The following is a 26,033-nucleotide window of genomic DNA, read 5'->3' on the forward strand; positions in this document are numbered from 1 at the left end:
AAACAAACAAACATTTTGAATCCTGTCAAAAAGAACCCCTGAATCCTGGCCATGCACTCCCTGTCCTGCAGTGCTCACATCGGACCCTCTCTCCTGCTCTGTGCTGGTCGCACTGGGCACAGCAGGCAGGGCTCCTCAGCCTCCGGAACCTCCTGGCCGCCAGAGCATCAGTGCCACAGTACTGCAGAAACCAGGCTGGAAATACGGCCTCTGGTGGCCGAATCCCCATTTGGCGTGTTGGAGAAGATGCTGATTGAATGAACGGTGTCGTGTTTTTATGCTCGATTACTGAGCGAATTCTCAGCAAACCATGCGGAGTTGCTGTGCTAGCCACCATCTGTAAGTGCCGAACTTGTTTCCTTCAGAACATCACTTCCTGCCAGGAGAGGATTTCAGTAGCAAAGTGCGTGTCGTGATTTTGATGTATAAAAAAGCCTACCTGCAAACCTCTCTCTCTTCTCTGTGTGCAAATTCAATGCTCTTTTATTCTAAGAAGTTGGAGATCTCCCTAAAATCAAATCTGCCTGGGGAAGGGCTGCATGTGAGTGCTGATTGGCTGTGTGCTGTCAGCTGCCAACTGCACTGCATCCCATTCTGAAACTGAATGAGTCGTGAATGCTGTCCAGCAGTGGGCGAGCATCTGCCTGAGCTGTGTGCGACAGCCTGTGGGTGCTGGTGGGACTGGGTGCTGTACACAGGATGAGGACATTCCCCGGTGTGTGAGAAGTTACTATTTGCAGCAGTTTAAAGGAGGGGAAGTAGGAATACTTTTACTTCCCAATCCATCTATGGATATATCGCATAACTATAAACCAGCAAGTTTTGGTGTGTGTCTGCTTTGGCTGCTGTAAGGCTGAGCTCAGAGTTTGTTGGAGTAATTTTTAACTTCCCAGCTCCTTGAGGTGACCTATTAAAATAACAGGGTTTTTTTCCTCACAAAGCTATACATAAAGCATTCATTTTTGCAGAAGTTGACCCTCCATAGAGCACTTCTCACCCTTCAGATCTGGATATATTCATATGCAGTTGAGATTCGCTGCTGACCTTTTCAAAGCAAATGCAGCCAGCTCTGTGCCCCGGTGGCACCACAGCAAAAGGGACGTACAGCTCAGGGACCCCAGAGCTCTGTGTTGCAGGAGATAAGGGTGAGGGCACTGCTCTGCCAGCGGATGCACGCAAAGCGTGCTGTGATGGGCAGGATTCTGCAGACTCTTTACCAGGAGTAGAACTGCAGAAGGACTGTGGAGCTTCAGTTAATAGTACCGTGATGCATGAGGGGCTGCTCAGCAGCCTCCTGAGCAGGCAGTGTCCTCTGAGGTACCTCCGTGTTCCGAGGACCTGCTCTGCCGTAAGCTCCAGTGTCCCCTACTGGGACAGTTCTGCAATTTCACTCATTGAAGGGCGGAAAAGCCGTTCGTGTCTTTTCCCAATTGGAGATCAAACCCTAACAGAAGCCTTGCAGAAGTATTACTGGTATGTGTGGAAATTCTCTTTTAAATTGGGCTTCTGGATATTTTGGATTGCTTTACAAGGATGTTCAGTCTGTGTTCAGAAGAAGCCATATAACTGCACTATTGCATGCCCACACAGGTGGCTGTGTTGTACTGGAGTCACAAGCCAGCAGTTCAGGTAAGTCGTACTCCCATCCACTCCATTCATCTATTCAGTACTTTTCCCCAGATCTGCTATCAGTTACTCTACGTGTGATGCACAGTGGAGTAAGGTCAATTCCACCCTGAAGTGGTGGAGAAGGAGAAAAGCTCCAAAGCAAACCAGATTCAGGCTGATCCAGCAAAATGCCTGTCAGAGAGCAAGGTCAGTAGACCCGGGCCATGATTACAGAAACTACATACAGGATGCAGACATCACTGAGCATAACACCTGGTGCCCATATCAAGAGTTTTCCCAGAGGTCTGCTTTGTCTCATTACACAACAGCTATTTGATATTTTACTCATCTGAACACCAGTACGAACATGCACAGCACGATATAAGTGAGCAGGCACTGGCATTCCAAATTCACAAGTGCATGCCAAAAAGCCCAGCACATCACAGCACTCTCCAGGCATGGGGAACTGCAGGCTGTGTGCTCCCTCCATGTTGCCCTGATGGCGTTCTGAAGGGCCCCCGCAGTGCAGTGCATTGGCAGCAAACAGCAGAGCTGTGCTGCTCCCGCTGCAAAGCGCGGGTTCCAAAAGTCAGCAAGGAGCCTTCCCTGCCAAAGCTTTTGGGAAATTCATTTGTTGCCTTCATATGAACCAAGGGAGATGAGCAAAGGGTTAAAGAGAGGACAAAGGTCGAGCTGTTGTGTAAGATGATTGGAACTATCCAGAACAAGGTCATCCTGGCTGTGGGAGGAGATGCACTGTGCAGCCCAGAGGCGTGGGCCACTTTGATTCTTGGGGATGAAGGGTGTAAATGTATCTGTCACGTTAATGATAAAAAACCTCCAAACCCTAACAGGGCTTCTCATTGTTCAGCTTATCCATCTCTGTCTAGAGCTTTCCAAAGCCTTTACTCAAGCCAATGCGCAACGTTGGCACTGGCTCACATGAGCTGCGGAAGACAGTGATGTTTTTGTGCAGTCATACTTGAAACTGTGTCCTTGGAGAAGGAGTCTCCTCTCAGGGTTTTTCTTAAGCAAATCCAATTTCTGATGACTTTTAAAGACCCTTCAGAAGAATAGCACTGTTCCTTCCCCCAGCTTGGGGGATGCAATCTGTTTATGGGCGCTTTGATCTTTTTTGGGTGCTCATTAAAGTGAGCCCATTTAAACCATGACAGGCCAGCAATGGCTATTAAAACATGGTCTGTGGAAGACATATCATAATGTTAAACATTGCCAGAGGGTTGCAGCTGAGATATGGATGCTGAATATAGTTTCAATTCTTTTAGGGTTTAACGTTCCAGAAAATACGTACTGTAAATGAGGTTAACCCTAGGCTTGGCAAGCTATTGCTAAAAGTGAGTTTGGTATCTGAAGGAAAATAATTCATAATTGGCTGAACAGTGAAATTTTTAGAAGAGTGAAAGAAAATAAAACATTTTTCTCTAATTTAGAGGAGACAGTTGGGTTCTTTGCACTCTTGGCCTCTGCGGAGCATTTCGCTCTGCGGTGCGTGCAAAGCTGCAGACGGACGGGGAAGGGGTGGGGACGGGGATGGAGATGGGGACAGGGAAGGGGATGGGGAGGGGTGCGCAGCTGAAAGCGGGCAGCGCTGGGCGCGCCGCGGGGTCTTCCAGAGCGCAGGAATAGCTTCGTCTCTGCTCCGTTGGGCGGCACCGGAGAGCCGCAGCTCCGAGCTGCCCCGCCTCGCAGTTCTGACTTCTCAAAGAGAGCTCAAATTGCTGTCTGAAGCAAACTGAGGAAATAATTATTTTTTGAATGTGCCTTCTCTTAATGGAGATTAAACGCAGTCTCACCTAGAAGAGATTGGGCTCTCTGTTTCCTATGGAAAATCAATCCTGTTTCATCTTTCTGCAGGGACAGACGAGCAGTGCTCTCTGCTGCTCAGTGGCGGACGGGAGCTGCATGCAGCTCTGCCTTCTTTTTCAGCCTTGTGCTCATTTCTGAGACAATCTGATTTTGTGCATTTCTCTACAATTCAGATCGTTTCAGGGGAACCCAATCTGTGTTTCAGCTCGTTGGTTCTTCTCCAAGTAATAAATGAAGGCAGTTAAATTTGAATTAATCACTCTGACGTTTTCAGCTGCCCTGGAGGAAGAGCTGCTCTCCCTGGGAGCCCCAGGAGTACGAGCACATGCCAAGATCTTGTGAATGAGAGAAGTCAGTATCTAAAGAACACAGCAAAACGACAAGAAATGTAGTCACTGCCCTTTTAAGGGAATCTTTCAGATAGGAACGAGTTTGGAAGAGCAGACAGAGGTGCCACTGGGACTCAGCAGTGCCACGAGCAGAGTAACCCAGGCTGTCTCTGACAGGGTCCTGCTCACCTTCACACCGTGAGGTCCCACCAAATCACGCAGAGCACGGAGGGTGGGCAGTGCTCGAAGCTAGAAAAGTAATGGAGCATCAGCGCCTTGTGGGACCAATCCCTTCTCGAAGAGGACAGATCCTTGCTTTGCGATGTAGTGCACCTACCTGAGTGGGATGGAGTCCCGGACCTTCTCTTAATAAAAGCAGTAAAAATCTCTGGCACCGTATGAGTTAAGAAGAAATAAAACCCAGACTGGGCAGCAACAAAGGCAACAGTTCACAAACACATCTCGAATTGTCAAAACGTTTTCCATTGTGGCGGACGATCGGATCGTCCTTCTCTCGGTGACAGGAAATGCCACACGCGGCGCAGCTGAAAATTGCTGATCTGGGAAGAGGACAAAAGCCGCGCCGTGCCCGCGGAGCTCTGCAGCCGCACCCCGCTGCCAAATCGCTCCGCGCCGATCTCGGCGCCGCACCCGCAGCCCCGGCTGGGCTCGGCCTCCGCCACCCCCCCCAGCTCTCCTGCCAGAGGCGGGGACCCAACCCAGCGCATCCCAGCGCATCCTCTCGCGGCACCATTCGCCTCCTCGCAGCTGCAGCTGCTCTGCCGCCCCGTCTCGCTGCCGCTTCCTCCCCTCCCGCGAGGTAAGCGCTTTCTTTCGCTTTATCTCTGGGGCTCCTGACGGGTCCGCTTCAGCCTTGCATTGCTCTGTGTCCCCCGCTAATTTCCCTTCATTTCTGTATGGTGTCTCCCGTGCGGTTCTGCAGCTTGCAATATTTTCTTTTTTCAGGCATTGACTTGGTCACTTTCTGCAGTAGGGAAGTTGTGTGGCCGTGCTACAAGGTGAAGGGCTGCAACAGGGCGAGAAACAAAGATGACACTGAGCAATATCTGCTTTCCTCCAAACTTCCCTGCAGCTGCACAAGTGTTCCAAATAATCTTTAGTTTCTGTGGGACAGATGTCAGTACTAAAGTAATAGCATAACACCCTGTTGTAATGTTACTGTACAGTTCCATCTGCTCAACAGAACAGCAGCATCCCATCACTTTGGCAATGGAGTGGTGATGAGATAAATAATTCCAGGATCCCCACGAGTGGTCCTCTTCAGAGGAAGCTCAGTAGTTGCCTGTCAGTGATGGCTGCAACTGAGTGAAACTGCCTGCTCTGATGGACGGAGCTGCTGCCGCTCTGCCCGCAGAGCCACGAGTGCTCCAACTGAGAACAAAACACAAAGGCATTAATGAAAATAATGATTTTAATCATTTGGTGAATTTGCACTGTGAAATAGGAAAAGATTTATCATTACTGAGCATTGAGTACCTCTTATGAAGATACAAATCCTAGTAACTATTATCCAGGTAGCTTAGCTCTGATGAATACCTGCAGCCCTTCCCCAAAGCTTTTAGATTGATGTACTTTCAAAAACAAATTAAGCTACAGACTCCTGCACAAGGAAACCTCTCAGAGCAGATGACCTTGGTGCCACCGATGAGATCTCTGATGTAGAAGCATCCGTGTGCAGAACTGACCTGTGGCTTTTATCTCTGAAGGTGTATTTTTACTCTGAAGCATAAGTTTTGGAGCTTGGAAAGATGTGCTTGCGTAATTCTGTTCCAGACTGATGGCACTGTTTGTTCCATTGAGGGATATCATAAACATCTGCTGCTTCATTTGCTTTATTGTTTGATCACATTTCAGGCAAGAAGTCAAGAATTCACCTTCTTTAAAAATTGCTTTTTGGAAAGGGGGGGTGAGGGGGGGGGTGAACAGTGAGCTTCCCTGCTCTTTGCTACAAATTGTGAGTGCTGTGTGAGCCACAGCAGGACAGGTGGGCTGCGTTCAGCTTTGTACAACACCTCAGTGAGAGCACCCTGTGAGCTGCATCTGCTTTGTTCGAGATGCCTCTGGGAGTGCTGAGGAGATGTGGGGAGTGCTGGGAGACCTCTCAGCTCCATCTGACTGAGGCATGGCAGACCCTGCTGCATGCAGCCATGTGGCTGAGCCGCGGTTGGATTCCCAGGACTGCAACAATGGGGATGGATTTTGCATCCCTGCAGAGCAGTGCAGGAAGAACCATGAATATAGAGGTAGCTTTAAATTTCAGACCAGCTTTGGCACTTGCTTAAGGTCACTGATCTGACCCAGGGCACGAGGTGCAGCTGAAATCCTGGCTGAGCAGTGGAGGTGAAGCTGAAGTTCACTGGGGAGGAGCTGAGTGTTGGTGTGTGGAACCAATGGCAGTCGTCATTCCCTGCATGGTGCAAATAATTATCTTTTCTCCATCACTTTTTTGGATGATCTCTCCCTTTGTGTTTCAATGGCATGATTTTGTTACTATCAGGTAAAAGAGCGAAGCTGCTCAGTGGCTGTGTTTCCAGAGTGTACGTCTGAGAAAAAATGAATAAGCTGCATTGCACCCTAATATGTTCAATGGAAATGTGAATGTCTTGGAATGTACTTCAGGTTGGACAAAGTCCAGATTGTGCTGCATTGCTGTTCCTTCATTTCAATCTTTTACAGGCTTACAAGAAGAAATAAATGCTATATACTTCACATGGATGTCCATAGCAAAACAAGCACATAAAGATTGCTCTCATGTAAATGCTTTAAAAATCAAAGCTGTCACTGTGCCCACTTAAGTCTGTAAAAGCAATCTTTAATGTCACTGAACTACACAGAGTCATGTGCTCCAGTACACATGGAAGTCTGGGGGAGAACTGGGAAATTAAAACCTGTGCCGTTTAAATCAGAAGATGGACACTGAGCTCCTTGTGCAGTTCTTGAAACTTCATGCGACCTTTTTGGTCAAAAATGCCTTTCTGATTTCATGTAGCCAAGTCATTTATTTTGTATACTGACATCGCTAAGGTTAGTCATGCTTTATCATCTCTAAGTTGGTCATAACATCACTGGGGCTACAAAGCACAGTGCATTAGATGATGCTGCAAACATATGCCACGCCCTCAGGCTGCTGCCCTGTTGGTGTCTGTACTTCACCTCACTCAGTAGGCAACCGCTCTGGTCAAGCAGGCAAAGTTACACTTTTCCTGAATTTCTCTGCTCAGGTCCATTTTGAGGTGTTTTTTCTGATTCTCAGTTTTGTCCCCAAAGCTCTCAATGTTCAGTAAGAAATTTATGGGCTGCAAAGTGTTTCTCAAACCTCAGCGGTGACACATTTTGCCTCTTGTTTTCCCCAGGATGCACCAGCAGAGCACTGCGCTGTGGGTCCACCAGCAGTGACCCATGGGATGACAGCCCCACACACCGGGCTCATAGGAGAAACGTCAGGGAGAGGAGCGGGAGAGCTGAGTCTGGGCAGGAGGCAGCATGGGAGCAAACACCTCCAGCAAGTCACTGCCCTTCAATGAGAACGAAGAAGGTAAGAGCCCTGCTCTGCAGAGCGGGTGGTGTCTGAAACTGCAAAGTTCAAAGAGAATATCCTGGGGGCAGCATGGCTAAGAGTCACCCCAGCTCCCGGGCACTCAGCTAAGCCCAGCAGTGCCAGGGCGAGCCGCAGCCCCGCACCTTTGGCCGAGCACAGGATGAGGGCACCCAGCAGGGGGCTTTTGAGGCGCCCGGGGACACTGCCAGGCAGTTTGAGAGCGGGGAAGAAACGGCTGTTCTGCAGGCAAGGAAGGTTTGTTTGGAGACCACGGCTCAAGGAGTGGCACTAGCAGAAGGGCGTATCCTGAGGAATAGCAGAAGAGCCCGGTGATGTGTGCCCTTCATTGCTTTAGGTTCGGTGGGAGAGCCGCTGCAGAGCTGGGCCGACAGCCTGGGGCAGGAGGGGCACCGAGAGCAGCCATGCAGGCTGGATTTGCTGCGCTGCCAAATGGTAGAGATGGCACTTAAGGATCATTCCATAAATATAGTTCCTGCTGCATGAGCGAGCTCATTACCTTCCATATGGGCTTTCCCATGAGTACCGTAACAAAGTGCATAGATAACACAAATAAAATACAAACAAAAGAGGAGAACTTAGATGACTCATAAACTGTTCTTCCACAGAGAAGAATGCCAATCAAATATTAAATGATCTTGAATTGTTAAAAATGAACAGTTGAAATTCTTTCCCAGTGAAATTCTCAGTTTGTTTCAATGCTTCATAGATAATGTGTGATGTTTATCAGGCCCAACGAAATGCTGAGTGCTACACATGTTGGGGAAGGGCAGTTAGGGCAGATCTGATCAGGATTCCTTTGTGCTGAAGTTTACTGGCACAGTTTATAGAGACACGAGGGAGAAAAAACATCAGTGGTGTGAGACCTTCTTGGAGATCTCATTCCTGGCGCATCCGATGTTAAATACTGGCATCTTCTTTCATAAGTAGCTGCTTGTACTAACTCAGGTGACCGGCACTTCTCACTTTCCTGACCACCTTCCTTGGTGTCCCGGCTGTGAGACTGAAAGCAAGCAGATTTTCATTGTCCGCTCCCTCTGCTGAGTCCTGCCTGGTTCAACGCTTTGTGCCGCATCAGCTCCTATGGCTGAGAAATACATGCTCTCTGCAGCAATACAGTCGCCTGCACAGTGCTGTCCTTTGAATGGGCCTTTGCTGGGCTGGAAAGAAAGATCTTCTAACACCAAATTTTAAATAACCCCATGTCTTCAAAAACAACAGGGAGATGCTGCAGTACCCTGCAGGTTTTTTCTCTTATGGAGAATTAGAAGTAACTTCATCCAACTGCTGCTCAGCCATTTTGCATTTGAATGTTTGCTGTTTCTTGCAGTTACCTTCGACCATTTTGAGATACTGCGAGCGATTGGGAAGGGCAGCTTTGGAAAAGTAAGTAGTGTGTGAGTGAATCGGCACTGGGAGAGCTGGAAACAACGGAGAGAGGGGGAAATTAGAGAGGCTTTAATGAGAGCAAAAAGAAAAAAAAAAAAAACAAACTGCATTGTCAGTGAGATCTGAGCATCAGCTCGTCAAGTTGGTTAAGAAAGAATCAGAGCCCAATTCTTCATCCACTCCATAACCACAAACGATATTACAGGAGGTTAACATGAAACACTGATAAATCAAAAGGCCTGAATTTGCTGTGTTTCTGGATAAACATTTTCCAAGTTTCCGCAGCAAAACACTGAATATCATGATACATATTTAGCAAAGGGCTACACCCACATAAAAGGCTTGGCAGTATCTTTTTAAGGGAACATCTGTCTGTGAAACAGTGTTTGTTATTAAGCATCACATTACAGTCACATCAGTTTTATTTTTATTGTTATGAAATTTCATGGTTTTAGATGTTGGCAGAAATTTCAAAGGTCATTTCCCTTTTCATGAAGGCACACAGATGCCATAACAGAGATGTGCCTTTGTACAGAGAGAAAGACTTGCGGGTGGAAAAACAAAAAAGGTTGATCAGAACTTTGCAAATTCATCCCCAAACTGTCATGGAAAGAAATCTGGAGAGAGAAAGGAGAAAAAAAAAACCTAAGTATTTGGTTTTGCACACTCACAGACTCAGTTTTTCACTGATATATTCCTTTCCCTGACCCTCTCACAGCAAAAGCTGTCCTTTGGGGGAGCATGGGATGAGGTATTCCCTGAGGTATTCCCTGGCGATGCTGGAGCTGCAGAGCAGCACGTGGAGCTGGACTCAGCTGAGGGCTCTGTGAAAGTCGCCCTGAGGCCGTGCTTTATCTGCGTCAGTTTGTTGGCAAATCATCTCTGATGGATCACGTATTTATTATTTAGGTCTGTGTTGTACAAAAGAATGACACCAAGAAAATGTATGCCATGAAATACATGAACAAGCAGAAGTGTGTGGAGCGTAATGAAGTGAGGAATGTCTTTAAGGAGTTGCAGATCATGCAGGGCCTGGAACACCCCTTCCTGGTTAATCTCTGGTAAGGCTTTTCTCCTCTGCTCACTGGTAGGTCTGTGTTGTTAGCTGGAGAAACCTCTGATCGTGTTTATGCCGTGGCAGGTACTCATTCCAAGATGAAGAGGACATGTTCATGGTGGTAGACTTGCTGCTCGGAGGGGACCTGCGGTACCACCTCCAACAAAACGTGCGATTCCAGGAAGGCACCGTGAAACTGTTCATCTGTGAGCTGGTGTTGGCCCTCGACTACCTCCAGAGCAGACACATCATCCACAGGTCAGCTGGGTCTCCGTAGGCGGGTGGAATTCATGGGCTGCAGAAGGGGCTGATTTTTTCCTCCATGATTTGACAGGACAAACAGAGCCTTCAGAGCTAAACAAACTCCCCCACGTACATTTGCTTTTGTGTAAAATCGTGTACATTTTTCAGAGAAAAGCATTTCTCTTGTGTGACATTTCCCATTCCTGATTTATTCAGTGATGCAGACCTCGGAGGTCCAAGACTGCTGGCTCAGTATTGGCTAACTAGGGCATCAGCAGGATGGAGTTAGCAGGGGTTAAAAAAGAGGGCAAGGGCAGAAAATTATCACATTCAGCATTCTTGTGAGGTGTAAAAAATAAAATATGCACAAAGTTAGGGTTGACATGATCCTTGTGGCTAGCAAAAGAACGAATGCACTGTTCAAGGCTGATGAACACTTGCTTCTGCTGAGGAGCATACACCTGCCATTCCTGACATGTGAAAGCAGAAAGGTTGCCTCCATGCTCTGGTGGGCCCTCCTCAGTTGCAGAGAACCCCAGCCGACCAAAAAGATTTTGCTCTTCTTTCTGTATGTAGGCTTCCTTACACACAGCTGCCAATTTCTCAGTGTCTTATTTTTCATCCCTCTTGGATTGTTTGCATGAGTCCTTTTTGTTTGTACGAATACCTGCATAGATTTCTGCCCCACAGTACCCTGACCTTGGCGAGCAGCCGGCACCCTGCTCTGCTCCAGCACTGCTGCAGCGGGGAGACAGCGGGCAGAGCTGTGCCTCCACCCCACACCTGCCTGAGTCACCTAATAATGGATGAGCATGAATTAAACATTGTGAAGTGCACACTGAGCTGCCTTTGTCCTGGGCAGCCAGGAGCAAATCTTTGTGCTGCAGGCTTGGTCTAAACAAATCAAGTTGGACATGGGTACAAGACAAGCACAAGGAGGAAATCTTCTCTACCAGAAACGTGTTGCAATCAGTGGCATTTCCAGGGCTTGTGGGCAGGAAGAGCTGCACAATTTATGATCTAAGGAAAAGTCTGTACAGGAAACAATTTGCACCTCGTAAAGGTGAGAGGTAACTGGGAATTGATGGTCTCTGATCTGAGCATGGGGATGCCAGCATAGCCACGCAGTGCCCCAGCACCCACACCAGTTGCAAATACGCAGGGAAGAGCCTGGGGGCAAAGCTACTGTGATTTCCCAGAGGGTTCTCTGCAAATACAGGAGGGATTGTGGAGGTGGAGTGCACACGTGCCCAAGGGCAGGTCCCCAAAGGCTGAGTCTGATCCACAAGGTGCATTTCAAGCAGCCGCATGCAGTACTGTATCAAGGTACAATGGTTCCACAGAAGTATAGTGAGCTGCAAATTTGCAAGTGATTTAATTAACGCTGTATCTCAGTGGGACAATGTCAGGTAAAGCGACTCAGCTGAGGAGTGCAACACCCACAATTGGGAATGGCAGGAGAGACGCAAACAACCATTCACATTGTCTGAACAGTGCTGTGTGGACACAGCAGAGCGATGGCTGCAGTTATTTCCCTCCGTACACAGAAAGGTGGGAAATGGCTGTTAACCCTTTCAGGCTAGGAAAGGCCTGCGCTCAGCCCAGAAGCAGCAGGAGGACTGCAGAGGACTGAAAGCTGCTATGTGGTAATTAGATGTATTGTCTCTCCTGGATCGCAGATGGCCAAGCGAGGTCAAACTGTACCTTTTGCAGTTGTAAAGTCTAAAAGTGCTCCCTCCTCACAGTGCCCTGTGCAGCATCTACACACCCAGGCCATCGCTGTGCTGCCCCCACTCCACACCTCCCACAGTGCCCAGAGCTGTGCTGGCTCAGTGCGAGAGCAGGCGATGGGCGCTGCTGTAATTAGGTCATTAAGAGCAGCTAATATCTTGTAAAGCCATTCAGGAGGTGTATCAGGTGTACACCTCCCTTCAATGGAACGCATTTTATTACAGCTTTGCTATAGGGGTTTGTTGCTGTTTTGTTCAGGAACAAAGCCTGCAGGAACCAGTTTGTTTCTAGAGCTCACGGCAGGGATGAGCTCAGCCAGGCACCTGCAGCTCCCCCTAATCAAAATAAATGACATTTACTCATTCAGTGTACTCTTAGCAACAGAGAAAGCAGGCCATATTCTCATGGACTGGAAGCAGGGATCTCTGCAGCATCTCCACAGAGGAATGGGTTCCTGTTAAGGTTATTCCTTCCATTTTCTCCCTTACAGGATGGGGCTGTTTTCATAATTCGTTATTACAATCATTGTCACTTTGTGCTGCAGAGTACAAGGAGTACTTTATTCATCCTTTTTCTCCTCACTTCGTATTTTTCTGCTCCAACCTTTGATGCCCCTCACTCTCCCTGCTGTTACCCCAAGGGTGAGTTATTTGTCAGTGTGCCCACAGTTGGTAACCAAGATGCATCAGACGCAGCGGTGATGAATTTCCCTGCTGCGTCAATTTCTCAGTAGCCTGGAGGAAAGAAGTTTATAAGCGGCAGCATGGATGACTTTTATCCTTCTGAAGAAAATGAAAGCATTAATAAATAAAATCCCAAACAGAGCATCAGAACATCTGTTCTGCTTTCTGTAGGGTCTACATATTAAAAGCCAAAGGTAGAAATTTGGCAAGCATTTAAATGAGTGTAATTCTGATTTTGTAATTTTTATTCCTGTAATATAAAGCACACTGTTTTTGGAGAGCCTTCCTGCTTTTGCACCTTTTGTAAGTGCAGCTTCTGTCCCTCACTGCAGAAATGCCCCATTAAGGTGCACGAACACGTTCCTTGTTGTGCCACTGATGTTCCACCTGCAGCTGAATTGCACCAGTGATGCCAAAAGAATAAAAGCAACATTTGATTCCACTTGTTTGCCATTTACCCAGTAAAAGTCACATGTTGGAGTTAAGCAAACAACTTCCAGTAGAATATTATATTAAGACAGAGCATGAAGTAAAGAAAAAGGTAAAAAGCAGCTTTTGACACTGTGGCTGGAGCATCCGGGTGCTGCTGGCCCTGACAGTCACATCTCTACCTCCATTTCTGCTTTTGCTGCTTGAGGAGCTGCTCTCCCGTGCTGAAATCAAACCCTGCAGAAACATCAGAGCTGAAGAACTCCAACAGATTTTTCTGAGGTGTAATTCCCTCTACAGCCTACAGCTTGGCTACTCAGAGAGCTCCCGCAGCACTGTTCCATGCCACATCCCCAGCTGAACGGCTGTTTCCTTCTTCTCTCTTTCTTAGGGACATCAAGCCTGACAACATCCTCCTGGATGAGCACGGTGAGTGCCACTTACCCCCGGTCATTCATACGTATAAAAGCAGGGACAGAAATAGTAAACCTGTGCTGAGGTTTCACTGCTCACAGCTTTCTTCACTTTGCGTTGCTTTCTTTTTGGTCCATGAGCAGTCTGAAGCATTATTGCCCTTCTGTGCTCGGGATGATGAATTCTGCTTTTAGAGGAGCAGCATCGGGCATATTCAGAGCACTGTGCATCCCACATTGCTGGGCACTTTCCAGGGGTTAAATTGGTGTTTAATCAACTCTGCTGTAGACTGATTCAGTGGCATTTCAGGAGGGCATTGGCAGGTCAGATGTATTCTGTGCTGTTTGGACTCAGTTTCCAAGCAATTCTCATTTTAAAGCCTCTGCAGTTGCTTATAACATACCCAAAATGTAGTAATCTGAGCAGAAGTGTAAGCACAGCTGCGTGTAACTTATGCGCATAAACAGGATGTGTTACAGTTGCACAGAACATCTTCATTCACACATTTCTTCTTCCTTGGGCATTTATCTTCGGGAGGAATCTCTGAAGAGGACTTAGAGCTATACATGTAGTGCATCCAGGCCTCTGTCTATATATATTTTCCTAACTATACTCCTGTTCTATCACTGAATAGATTTGGTTTTATCCTGGCAAAGTCACCCCAGTGAAGAGCTGTTCCGACACTGATCAGCTTTTAAGTCATTAAAAAAGAAATCAGTATTTTAATATTTTCTGGAAATCCATATAGTTGTCTTGTTGCGAGAAATCTTCATTAACAGCTCCAATAAAGCCATTTCAAGAGCAAGTGCCAGCAAAGGAGCAAGGCATATCCGAGAGCATTATCACCGCAAGTTTTAACACCGATGCTGGCATTTCAGAAGAATCACTGCAGTTCTCACACATAACCAAGCTCCACTGCATTCCAGCCCAGGCTCCCAGTTTGCCCATGACCTCCGCTTTCAAAGCACCAGTTTATTTATGGTGGAACTGCAGCACAAACAGGGGACCAGCACTGCCCAGCCATGCAGTGCCCACACAGACCAGATGCCCAGGGCCACTCACAGAGCACTGTTGCAACTCCAGGCACTGCAGAACCACAGGAATGTAGGACAGCATCCTTCCAGAAAGAAAGGCAGGGCAGGAAGGCACTGTGTGACTGCAGCTCCACAGCATGGCACCTACAGGCTTCCATTACAGATCACCTGCAGACCTCCATTATGACTGCAATTTGGGATGATTTTTGCTTTCTATCACTGTGGTGTTTTAAGTGTCTGTTGTAGAGGTTTCAGAGTTATTTCCAGTGAATGTGCCCTTGGCTTCAGCATCCTTATGGCTGTGACTTCTATTTCTTTTCCTCCTGCATCTTCATCCAAAAAATGCATCCTCTTGTGCATATAGAAAGCTGTAAGAGGAAACAGATTTTTCTGTCCCCTGTGTACATATTATTAGGGCACATTTATCTCCATGTAGCCTCACAGATTCTGCTTGTTCTTACTTATGGAACAAAGCTGAAGAACCTCATTCCCCCTCCTCCTCCACCAGGCATTCTGTGCTGTTATCAGGAAACGCACGCTGTTTACTAACCATGGTTTCCATAATCCTCTTCACTGAGATCAGGTCCCTCCAAACATGAGGCACCTAGAAACCTTCAGCAGTCCAGCTGCAGCCCCTTGCCCCCATTATCCCCATGCTCCCAGTTCAGCCCTTCAGCAGTAATGTGCCACCTTCTGCTGTCACCCATCACCCTCCTGCAGCTCGGCACAGAAATGCAGTTTCACCTGTTGCAAAGCTCAGTGCCGCTTTGGTGCTGATGCCTGGCAGCACAGAGCAGCCCTGGCACATCTCTGGCTGTGCGGAGGAGTCTGGTTCAGATTGCTGATGGTGCAATGCCTCACGATACTACGCACTGACACGTATCACCTGCTGCAAATTGTTACCAACATATCTGATGTGCTTAATATTCTTTAAAACAATCTTAGCTGAAGTCAGAGAAGCCTTTTCTCCCCCTTCCTCCACCAGAGGTGTTCTGGAAAGGTAAAGAGATTATGTAGTAACACAAGTGCTGCATTTAATAGCAAACTTCTTTGCCCAGCACAGAGCACAGAGTCCTTCTCTGTTCTGCATGCAATGCTCACAGGGGAGCATTGCACTCTCAGGACCCAAGATTTGATTTGGAAGTGCCACTTTCCAGCAGATGAGGAGCTATGGGGAAGGACACGTGCTCAGAGCGCAGCTCTGGCTGCTGCTCAGAAACCAGCTGCAATTGGAGAGGCTGAGCAATCAGGAGAACACAGGCCTTGGAATCTGACTTGAAAATTCCGCAGCAGCACACAGTGCTCTCCTCCTGTCCACCAACAGCTATGTCTGCTCAACCTGTCCACTCTGCCCTGTACAGCTGCACTTCAACACCATTACATCCCATGAAGTCCCACTGTACAGAGCCTCCTTCCTGTTGTCCATGCCATTATTTGACATGCTCCCAAGTGGGAACATTTAAAAACTTGTGGTTTGTTTGAAGTGAATCACTGAAAGGATGCATCCAGAGAAGGGCACGTTTATGCTTGGAATAGCAAATTCTCAATAAGTCTCTGATTCACATTTATCAAAACACCCCCCCACAAAGTGGAATGAGAGATAAAAGAAAAGAATACAAGGACATAGAGGACATCTCAAGACAAGAAAATCCTATATCAGCCTTTCCTTTCAAGCACTCCCCAGCGATCTGATCACAACTCTTTTGCGGGAAGGGAGGAAGCAAGGACCTGACTGATGTTGTACAGCACTGACAGCAGCAAGGAGGGACGTGCTCCAAACCTGCAGCATGCAAGAGACATGCTTTGCCATCTCACCCATGGTCTTCCAGCAGTTCACATGGCTCACAGAAAGACCTCTGGATTTCTCTCTTCCTTCAGAATTGAGCCTGGAAGCACCACAGCTCTGTTAAGGAGCCGTTTTGTGTCTCAGTGGAACTAACAGCCCACAGAGCACGCAGTGAAGAAAGGTCTGACCCAATTAACAGGACGACTGGCAGATAGGCTGTCCTGTGAACAGCGTGCACCTTGCACTGAATCTGACAGAATATGAAGCTGCTGAAACACCAGACAACCACTCATGGCAGGGGGCAGAGGATGAGTTCGTCTTTTCCAGATGCTGATGTGGGGCTGGAAGTTCGGTGGTGAGGAATGATCCCAGACCCAATGGTATCGTGGGCTGCCTGCCTGCCCTGCACACACCCACTCTGTGCTCTGACCATGGCAGATTTGGGGTGGGGGAGAGAGAGCTCCTGCACTCTATGCAGCGTTGTTGGAAAGCTGCATGCGGGAACAGGGATGCGAGGCAGGATTCTTTAGCTAACCACAAACTGTACTTCTGTTCCCTTGATTTTTCCAACCAGATCAGATATTTGCAGCAGGCAAACTTGGTCACTGCTCACACATAATATATTTGTGTGCAAATGTAAGGATTGGCTCCAGTATTTTATAGCATCCAGGGAGGACAGCATATTCACTGCCAAAGCACAAATTTTTAGCCATAAGGACAACCACATGAGTTAAAGTAGAATGAAATAAAGCAGCAGTGAATTTCCAGCTGCTGAAATTCACATATGAATGAATATTGTCCCAGCATCTCCATCAGTAAGAGCCACTTCCATCTGATCTCTGTGGTTAAGAGAAAACAACAGCAATTCAGCCACCCCCTATTGCACCCTATGGCAATAAGTCTGCAAAACAACATCACAGCATTCCCTGGATTTAATGAGGAGTCCAACACTATCAGAGATGAAGTAGTTCATTGCCTTAAGAGAAAATGCATGAGACCAGGAAGAAGCCAGCATTTAATCAGAAGAATTAGGCCAGGTTAACATCTAAGGTTCAAAGAAGCTCACTTCAGGGAAACCAGCCCCATATTGATTACCTGCACTGCTGTACTCCATGGGTTTGCTCACTGATAGTTCGGGGAATAAGGAGTAATAAATTAAGTGCTTGACAAAAAAGAAGTAGTAACCAATAAGACACAAGCCCAGTGGAGGTATTTCCATTCTCATCCCTGCTAATCATATTCATCCTCACATTTCCTTCTCAGTTTGCAGGCAATAGTTGCACACATTGCAGCAGTGTTAGCAGAAACCATGCTCAAAAACACCAGGAAATCCTTGCTAAAACAAACACCACTGAAGTAAACTCACAAACATCACAAGACACACTCAAAGACAGAAAACAATGCACAGTGACAATTTTGAAAACGCCAATATTTCACTCCCAGAGGATAAATAAGGGTTGTTTCCTCTCCAAGATACAGGCATAAGCAGCCTATAAACTAAATGCTTTCTATCAGTTCTGGCATGAGAAATTTCTGCATGGAAGCTACTTTCCATTGGATATTTTACTTTGATAGCTTTCTGGTGGAAGGTTATTTCTTCATGAAATTAAAGCAAATCTGTTTACACTTCGATCTCTTGTCTTCCAGGACATGTGCACATCACCGACTTCAACATCGCCACAATGCTGACTAAAGAAACACAGGTCACCACAATTGCTGGCACAAAGCCGTACATGGGTAAGAGCCAATGAACACCGTGCTCCTGAACTGCCATCTTCCAGATCTGAATTGATAGCCATGGTAAAACATCACTCCAGTTCCTCACACACAAGCACAGCTGATAGAGCAGAATACCACTGATGTACCTGGGAGAAATCAGGGCTGGAGTATGCAGGAAGTGAACCCCAAAGAAACCAGGCGAATGCTAATGGAGCTCAGATGGAAACATCACACAGAAGACTTTGCACTGGGGAAAGCAGGAGCATGACACTTCTGAGTGAAGCAAAAGCACCCAGAAGCCTTTCTGTACAGCTTACACTAAAAACAAAACTCACAAAGCAGTGCAGTCTCCCGCAGCTCAGCACAAAGCCCTCCCCAAAGCTCCTGCAGACATCAGGCCTGGGGAGGGGGGCGAGGAGGCTCCTCCTCATCAGGACCACCTCAACCACCTGGTGCGATCACCATAATAAAGAGGAACAAATGCACAAAAGGAAAGTGCTGCTCTTTGGGTTTGGTTTTATTTTACTCAGAGCAGTTCTTCCTACCCATCTTGTACAAAAATAACTACAGTATTTCCCTTGATCTTAGAAGGGAAACGTTGGCTGAGGGAAGGGAAATTGGCTGATGGGGAGCCTTCCAGGGCACGTCAGTCATATGGAGTGGACAGGGGCTGGAAGGCTGTGGCTCTCAGACTCTGTTCAGTTAAGTTAAGTCTTTGACTACAGCAGATAAGGACAAGCCCAAATGCAACAGTCATGAACATTTAAAAAAAATAAAATAAAATTGCTACTTACCTTAAGAAGACCTCAGATACACAGGAAACTCCAGAGAGACACCCTCACCTCCACTGCCAACTCATAAATGAGGGCTGGGAAGGGGTGGATCCTGGTCCCAGCCCTTCCATCAGGTACATTGCATACAGCTGAGCTCCCCTGGGTTGGCCCTGCCTTCCCACCAGGTGCCCAATCACTGCTTCAGCCCATAACTCATCATTTCTGCTATAGGGTGATCTGCTGATCTGTGTCCTGGGATGCTTTCTGTGGTACTGGATCAAGCATTCTGTACTGCTGATTTTCACTCGGGATTGCAACAGTTGTGAATGATCTCTTTTCTGTATTTCACAGCACCTGAGATGTTTAACTCTACAAAACCCATCGGCTATTCCTTTGCTGTGGACTGGTGGTCACTTGGAATCACTGCCTATGAGCTGCTCAGAGCCCGGGTACGGAGCACACAGCACTGATGCCTCTGTCCCTCTCTTTCCTTAAGCATGCTGTTGGAGGGGCTGATGCTTTGTAACAGGGAGGAAAGTTCTGAGACTGATTTCAGGCCCTAAGGTTTATTACAGCAGAAGCAGCAGAAATCAAATCTTCATCAGAGCTTTTGTGATCACAGCTATGAGCAGTGAGAAACCACTGCCATTCAGAAAAGCACATTGCAGCAGCTCCTTGCTGTGACTGAGGGTTTCTCAGGTGACCTTACTCGGGGGCCTTGCAGGCAGTTGATCAGAGCAGTGCTTTGGAAGCACTGTGCAAAAAGCTGGATACCATTTTTTGAATGACATTCTTCTAAGCTAAAGGTGATTGAAAACCTTGAGAGGCTGAAGGTTCCATTTGGTAAAGGAGGGCAAAACACCTTTAAAGAAATGCTGCAACCAATTTTTGCAGAGACCCTAAAAGTATTTTTGACAACAATGTGAAGAACAGAGTGTGAGCGATCTCGGTAGCACGCATTCAGGGATGTGGTAGTCTGAACTGATGGGTAGCTGTAAAAATATGAATATAAATCCGAATTTTCTGTTTGTAAATTTAAATTAATCGCAGGACTGCCCGTGGCGTTGGATTTTTGACTCGGTGGCAGCAGTGGATACACAGTGAGGGACTCGGGGGGCGCGGCGCAGTGAGCAGTGGCAGCTCTGGCAGCGGCGGCACTGCGAGGACTCGAGGTCCCCTCGGTGCCTGTGTGCGGTGGCACCGCGCATGCAGCTGCATCTCACAGCGTGTCCGTGTTGTTGAAATGCATCTGTGGCAGCTCCCCACGCACGCACTGTAGAAATCCGGGAGTTAAAGATCTCTCTCAGCAGCACTCTCCCATTGCATGTAGCATTTCCAAGCAGCAGCGCGGTTGCTGCATGCAGGGCTGCAGAGGCGGCCGTTTCTCCGCATGCAGCCCACAGCTCAGGGCTGGGTGCCCGACTGCCGCGCAGCCACAGCACACAGAGCGTCCTGCAGTGCCGGGCCGGCGGCTCTCAGCCTTTGTTGGAAAGGTGCTTTTCCATGAGGTGTGAAAAATCCCGCTCCATTTCCCTTCTGTCACATCCAATATGAGCGAAGAACTGAAAACAGAGAGGCATCTTACGGGAACACTGGGAACGTTGGCAAGGCTGAGGAAGGCAAAGCTGGACGCTGACCGATGGCTCCTATCTGACATCCAGCCATTATTGCTGTCCTCTCTGGCATTATTACTGTGCTTATTTCAGCTGAGCTCGAGACCCGACAGGCAGAGATTTCAGTGGGGGGGTTGGGGAATGTGCAAAGAGATTTTGCTTGGAGCTGCCTTGCTCTGGAAAGATTTCCGAAGGAGCCGAAAAGATACACTAAAATGCTTTCCTTGTTGCACTTTTCACAGAGGCCGTATCATATTCGCTCCAACACTTCCACAAACGAAATTGCTCATGTGTTTAAGACAGCTACAGTGATGTACCCTGCTGCTTGGTCTGAGGAAATGGTGACGCTGATCAAAAAGGTGAGGGCTGCTGTGGGATTGGAGCACGTCGGGGCTGGGATCGCCTGCAGCCAACCGAGCCGTTCCACTGCGCCCCACGGCCCTTGTGGGGAATGGTGGAGATTCGCTGAAAACTGTATCCAGACTCAGTGCTGGTGACCTTCAGGTAGTGCTGCATGACAAACATCCAGCTTTTAATGATAGAGCTCGTTAATGTCACAGTCAGCCAACAGCGCTGCTCTCTGTGCTGATGGTGATGGCGCTCCTGCTGGCAGCCCAGGATGGCTCTTTCCTGAGGACACAGCATTCACTTCCAGGGTTTCTCCTACAACTTTGTCTCTCTGGAGTGATGTAACTTGGAAGTACTGATATGTACGTCCACAAATTTGACTAAAAACTTGCATAAACATTTTATGATTTTTTCCAATAATGAAAAGATTTGCAAAAAAGAATGCTCATAATATTGAAATCCTTCAATGCCGTGAAGCTTATGCAATTTCTTGTGGTCAGGATGGGAGGGCAGGACTGTGGGAGAGTCTGAGCAGGCACAGCAGTTTCATTCTAACCTCCTTCCTTTCACTCTTGCTACAGTTGCTCGAGACAAATCCTGATAAGCGTTTTTCTCAGCTGAAAGATATCCAGGACTTTCCCTATCTGTCAGATGTAAACTGGAATGCTGTTCTCCAGAAGAGGATAATGCCAGAATTCATTCCTACGGTGAGGCAGTGTTAAGTTTGAAAGGTCCTTAGTGTGCCCAATCCTTGTCACACCTGCAGCCTGCCGTGGGAATGTCTCACCATTTCCACCAAAACAGCAGGTGCCCTTAGCACAGGGGAGGACAGGCAAGGGCTTGATTTTCACTTTCTGGTGAATCTAATGGCGGTTAATGGGTGGTGACTGCAGGAATGGGCGTCCCAAAGGTGATCCACTCTGTTTATAACAACCCCAAAGTTTCTGTACACAGACTTGGACTTACTTGGCCATGAGCACCACTGGCATTGCAGGTAAAATACGGGGTGCTGTTGGCTTTGAGCCATCCTCCAATAAACCACCTTCTTTAGCAGCCCTGTTTAGGAGCAGCTCTCCTAACGCAAAAAATAATGAGCAAATGAGGGCTCGTTAGCAGGCTGGAGATCACTGTCCATTACAGAACTGTTTCTTCCTGAAGGGACTCTCCCTAACAAGTCCATTGTTCACAGGAAAAGAACAAATACGGTAGATTCAGGTTTCTGATTCTTTTTTAATCGAATTAAAGCAGCACAGAGGTAACATAACCCTCTTTGAAAATAACCCAAGGACTGCTCTGTGCAGTGATGCTCCAACTGTTTTTCACTTGCATCCAAACAAATGGTGAGCTAAACTACGAATATTTAACTGCACGTATTTCCCATCTGTCAATGGCTTTCTCTGTGGTGGATGTGTGTGCATTGCTTCAAAACTCATCATGCAGGATTCTGTACGGCCTCTCAGCAGAGGCTGTCACTTTGAAGCAACCAATGGCTTAAATGTAAGTAGTAAGTGTAAAGGAAGCAAACACACCTTGACAGTGCTCCCCAGCTGAGGGAACTGCTGAAATATGTCGGATGTGCAGCAGCTGTTCCAGCTGTGTGTGCAGTTCTAATTAGTTCATTTTTTACACAACTCAGATCCCAGATGAGGCCCAGTTACTGACAGCCCCTCCAAGACCAGCACTGCTCACTTAAGGCAGCCTTTCTCTCCCCTGCAGAAAGGAAGACTGAACTGTGACCCAACCTTTGAACTTGAAGAGATGATCCTGGAGTCCAAACCTCTTCACAAGAAGAAGAAGCGCTTGGCTAAGAAGGAAAAAGATGCCAACAAAAGCAATTCCTCACAGGTAAGAGCAAGCAGGTGCATGTGTGTGGTGAAGGAAGGCGTTCATTCTGTGTGAAAGCCAGCTATCACTTAGCAGTACCACAGCACCCTGTTTGAACAGACTGTCTCTTTTCCTTTTGACCAGCTTTATTCCCAAGAGATCCCCCATCCCTCACCCAGCTGCACCCCTCACAGTGCATCAACCAACACACACTATTGCTTTTCTAAATCTCCAGTTAGGCTGTTTCTGTTCTGTATTGGCAGAAACCTTCCTATTTTATTTCCTCTGAAACATCCTCTAGAAAGAGGGAATGGTAACATATAAATATTTGCATTAAGAGTTCCTAAGATGCAAAACACTCCAGAAGCACTGTGCAGTTTTCATGGTGCTGGAAAGCCTTTTTGGGTAGGAACTCTTTCTTTGGTTCTGTCTCAGGTGCTGCAAAAACAGAGGACATTCCCAGGGCCAACAGTAACCTGAGAAGAGTCTGTGCTTTGAGCGTGCAAGCTGGTATCAGAGGGCAAGCTTAGCCAGGTCCTGAGTTTGAGATATTGTCCTACAGAGGAATTGATGTCAAAATTCCTACTGGCTTCAACAGTGCCAGAATTTCCTCTGTAAATCATAAGGAGCACCTTGGCTATCATAAAGCTTCATTATTTTTCATGCCCCTTAATTGTTCACTATTGAACATTTCTGTAATAAAGTAACTTAAAGGTCAGATGTGCTTTTGAACATCTTCAGTACTTAAAGATGGATTGGGCTCTCAGGGCTTGACCCTGCGTGGGGTTTGGCTTTCTCATGCACTCCCAGCCTGCAGCCTCCTCCATTGGCACTGGAGACAAACACTTCTTTTCCATCCCAATGGCAAGAGCCTGGATAAATTGCAGTGTTGAGACAAGAGTCATACGTTTGTTTGGGAGTACAGCTGTGCAGTTAACACATGCAACCTGAGCCTGAATGGCTTCTTTCATGTAGACCTTCCACAAGAAATAGCATGATATATTTCCTGACCCTTTGCCTCCCTCCTGCACTGTGCAGGAGCTCTTGGGGTACACCCGAGGCCTGGAAGGCTTTGCTGTGTGAGCAGTTTTATGCTTCTGCAGTCTGAGCTTTTTCTGCAATAGAAAAATCCCTGTGAAAACCCAACATATAATTTGAAGCCCGTATACCTACTGAGCTCTATGTGAGGAGAGTTGTAATGCCATTCTCCCAGCTGCAGTGCTGGTGTTGCTCTGCACCCAAAGATATTGCTGCATCTCCTTGAAAATGCCCTTGCAACATCTTTTTGTGTCAACTGTGAATTTATTCAATTTTTCTTTGTCTTTTTCTATTCAAATGTGAAAGGCCTGCCATCTTCAAAAGCACCTAGAGACACTCCAGAGGGAATTCATTGTTTTCAACAGAGAAAAGTAAGTACTGATAAAAAGGCAGCAATACCGGATGCTGGCACAGAGCAAAAGCTTTTGGCCAGTGAACAGGGAGGGGCAGTGATGTTGCTCCTGCAGGTTTGAGGCTGGGCTGGAATCCAGCCCATAACGACCCTGCTGTGGCTGGGTCCCTGGGGCCAGCTGCCCCAGCAGCAAGGAGGTGCCTAGAGAAGCTGGTCTGGGGCAGGCAGTGGGAACAGGCAGCCTACAGGCATCCCCAGGCCCACCAACAGCTCTACCTCCTGTTCTGCCCTAGGGTGAGACACCAGCACGAGATCCAGCAGCACGCAGCACTGGCCAAGTGCAGAGACATGCACAAGGACAGCCAGAACAACAACCTCTGAGAACCACAGCCCTGGCAGCAGGAGGCTCTAGGACTGCCCCTACAGCTTGCCACCATTCATTAGAAACAGCCCATGATTTTGCCTTCCATGACAGCAGAAATGTGTTTGTGTGAGAAGGGTGAGATGCTCAGCACTCTTCCACTGGGGTTGGCCAGGTGGTATCACAGCCTGCTGAGCACCAGGCACCCACCCACAGAAACACATCATCACCAGCCCTTGTCATGGTGGGATCTGCAGCTGTGTGCCCTGGCTCTTTGGGCCAAGATTCCTGCATGGGTTCCTACATGGAGCTGATTTTTCCAGGTGGAAGACACTGCTCTGACTTGCAGTGCCTTCAGTGGCATGCAGCAATGGCCTCAACTTGCAGAGATCTGCAAACATCCTCAGAAGGGCTGGTGCTGCTCTTCCCCAGCTGGCAAGGGCAGTGAGGTTCCATCCATGCCCCCTCTCCTCACTGCTTGCAGAGCCAACTGGTGCAGAGCCAGACAGGCACACAGCTGAACAGGGAAGTGACACAGTGACAGCCAAGTACTGGTGAATGAGCAGCATCCCAGAGCTTCTCCAGGCCATCCTGAAAAACCATTCACAAACATGTTAAACTGCTGCAAATTTCTGAATCTGATGGGGTCATGGCTTCCAACATCAGAGGTAAATTTGAATGCGTACTTTTCATCTCTCTGCTGTTGTCTTCACACTTGACTTAAACAGCAACAGCTGTGCTCCTGGTGCAGGCTTTGCCAAGAGTGAGACTGACCAAAGCATCTCTATTAAGGTAAATGCTAGGTATTATGCTATTATTCAAATGCTTTTGCAGACCAGACCTTTCACCTCTTTATTTGACATTTTTCCTAATCTCAACAATATAATAAACATGTGTCTCCCATTTGCCCAAAGGTGTTCTTGTATCCCCTGTACCTTCCTGTCTCTCTCCTCTGGCTAAACCTGATTAATTAAAAAAAATCCAAATAAAACAGACAGCAAATGAAAGACTCCTTCCCAGGTAATCAAAAGCCACTGTTTCTTCAGAGGTCACTTGCAGTGCAAGGCAGAATAGGTCTGGGAGGGCTGGGTAAAGCCAGGCTATGACAACCTGCAAAGCACTGGGCTACAGCTACCTAGGAGAGGATCACACACCACAAACCCGGAGAAGGGAACTGGCCCTGCTCCTCGCTGGGGCAAAGATCAATGCTGTTGTACTGGCTGACAAAAAAAAAAAAAAAAAACCCTGAAGAAGTTATATGAGAATGCTGCACCTTTAAAAATTCCCCAAAAGATCTCTAAAACAATCTCTGAGGCAAAGTCTCAGCTTAATCACTAACAGGCAGCAGCAAAAACTCTCTAATTACTTCATAGCAGAAGTTCACAAAACTTCCAAGTATGAGCAGCCTTCCCACCCCAGCACAACGACTCTGGCACGGCCCCTTTAAGGACTGCTGCACAGACAACTCGTGCTGTCTGAGCTACAGGCATGCAAAAATAAATATTTCAGGGTCAAATACTTCAGGAAAAAAAAAAAAAAAGTATTGGATTTATTTAGCACTGCCTAGATTGACACTCCATTTTTTCTAACATGTAAAAAACAATCTAATTTTTTTGGATGTTTTGCAAGCTTGAGAAGGCAGGGACCCACAGTTGGACACCACCTGACAGAGGGAAAGCAATTCACTCACAGGTGCCCACAGCCTCAAAACCAGCCCCAGCTGGGAAGGCCTGGCCCATGACACCACAGCTGCCAGGCACAGCCCACAATGGCCACAACAGGCAGCAGCCAGAGACAGCATGGCCAAACTGGACAGAGTCTCACTAGCACCTGCTCCAAGCTGTTTTGTCAACACTTTTGCTTTTGCCCAAGAAGCAACGTGGTCCCAGTATCCATAC

General features: G+C 47.5%; 1 protein-coding gene across 1 annotated transcript; it reads left to right on the forward strand.

Moving 5' to 3' along the window:
• Positions 1 to 3,970: 3,970 nt before the first annotated feature.
• On the forward strand, positions 3,971 to 25,537 carry STK32A (serine/threonine kinase 32A). The gene is made up of 13 exons (XM_031598520.2): positions 3,971 to 4,584; positions 7,139 to 7,320; positions 8,672 to 8,727; positions 9,640 to 9,791; positions 9,872 to 10,045; positions 13,265 to 13,302; positions 17,755 to 17,844; positions 18,951 to 19,048; positions 20,455 to 20,571; positions 21,142 to 21,267; positions 22,277 to 22,405; positions 23,729 to 23,793; positions 24,068 to 25,537. Exons 2-13 carry the CDS (start codon positions 7,269 to 7,271, stop codon positions 24,153 to 24,155), a joined length of 1,185 nt encoding a protein of 394 aa, XP_031454380.1. The 5' UTR covers positions 3,971 to 4,584; positions 7,139 to 7,268; the 3' UTR covers positions 24,156 to 25,537.
• Positions 25,538 to 26,033: the final 496 nt, after the last annotated feature.

The sequence above is a fragment of the Phasianus colchicus genome, chromosome 15 (genome assembly GCF_987193195.1).
Source record: "Phasianus colchicus chromosome 15, bPhaCol1.hap1.1, whole genome shotgun sequence".
Lineage (NCBI taxonomy): Eukaryota > Metazoa > Chordata > Aves > Galliformes > Phasianidae > Phasianus > Phasianus colchicus.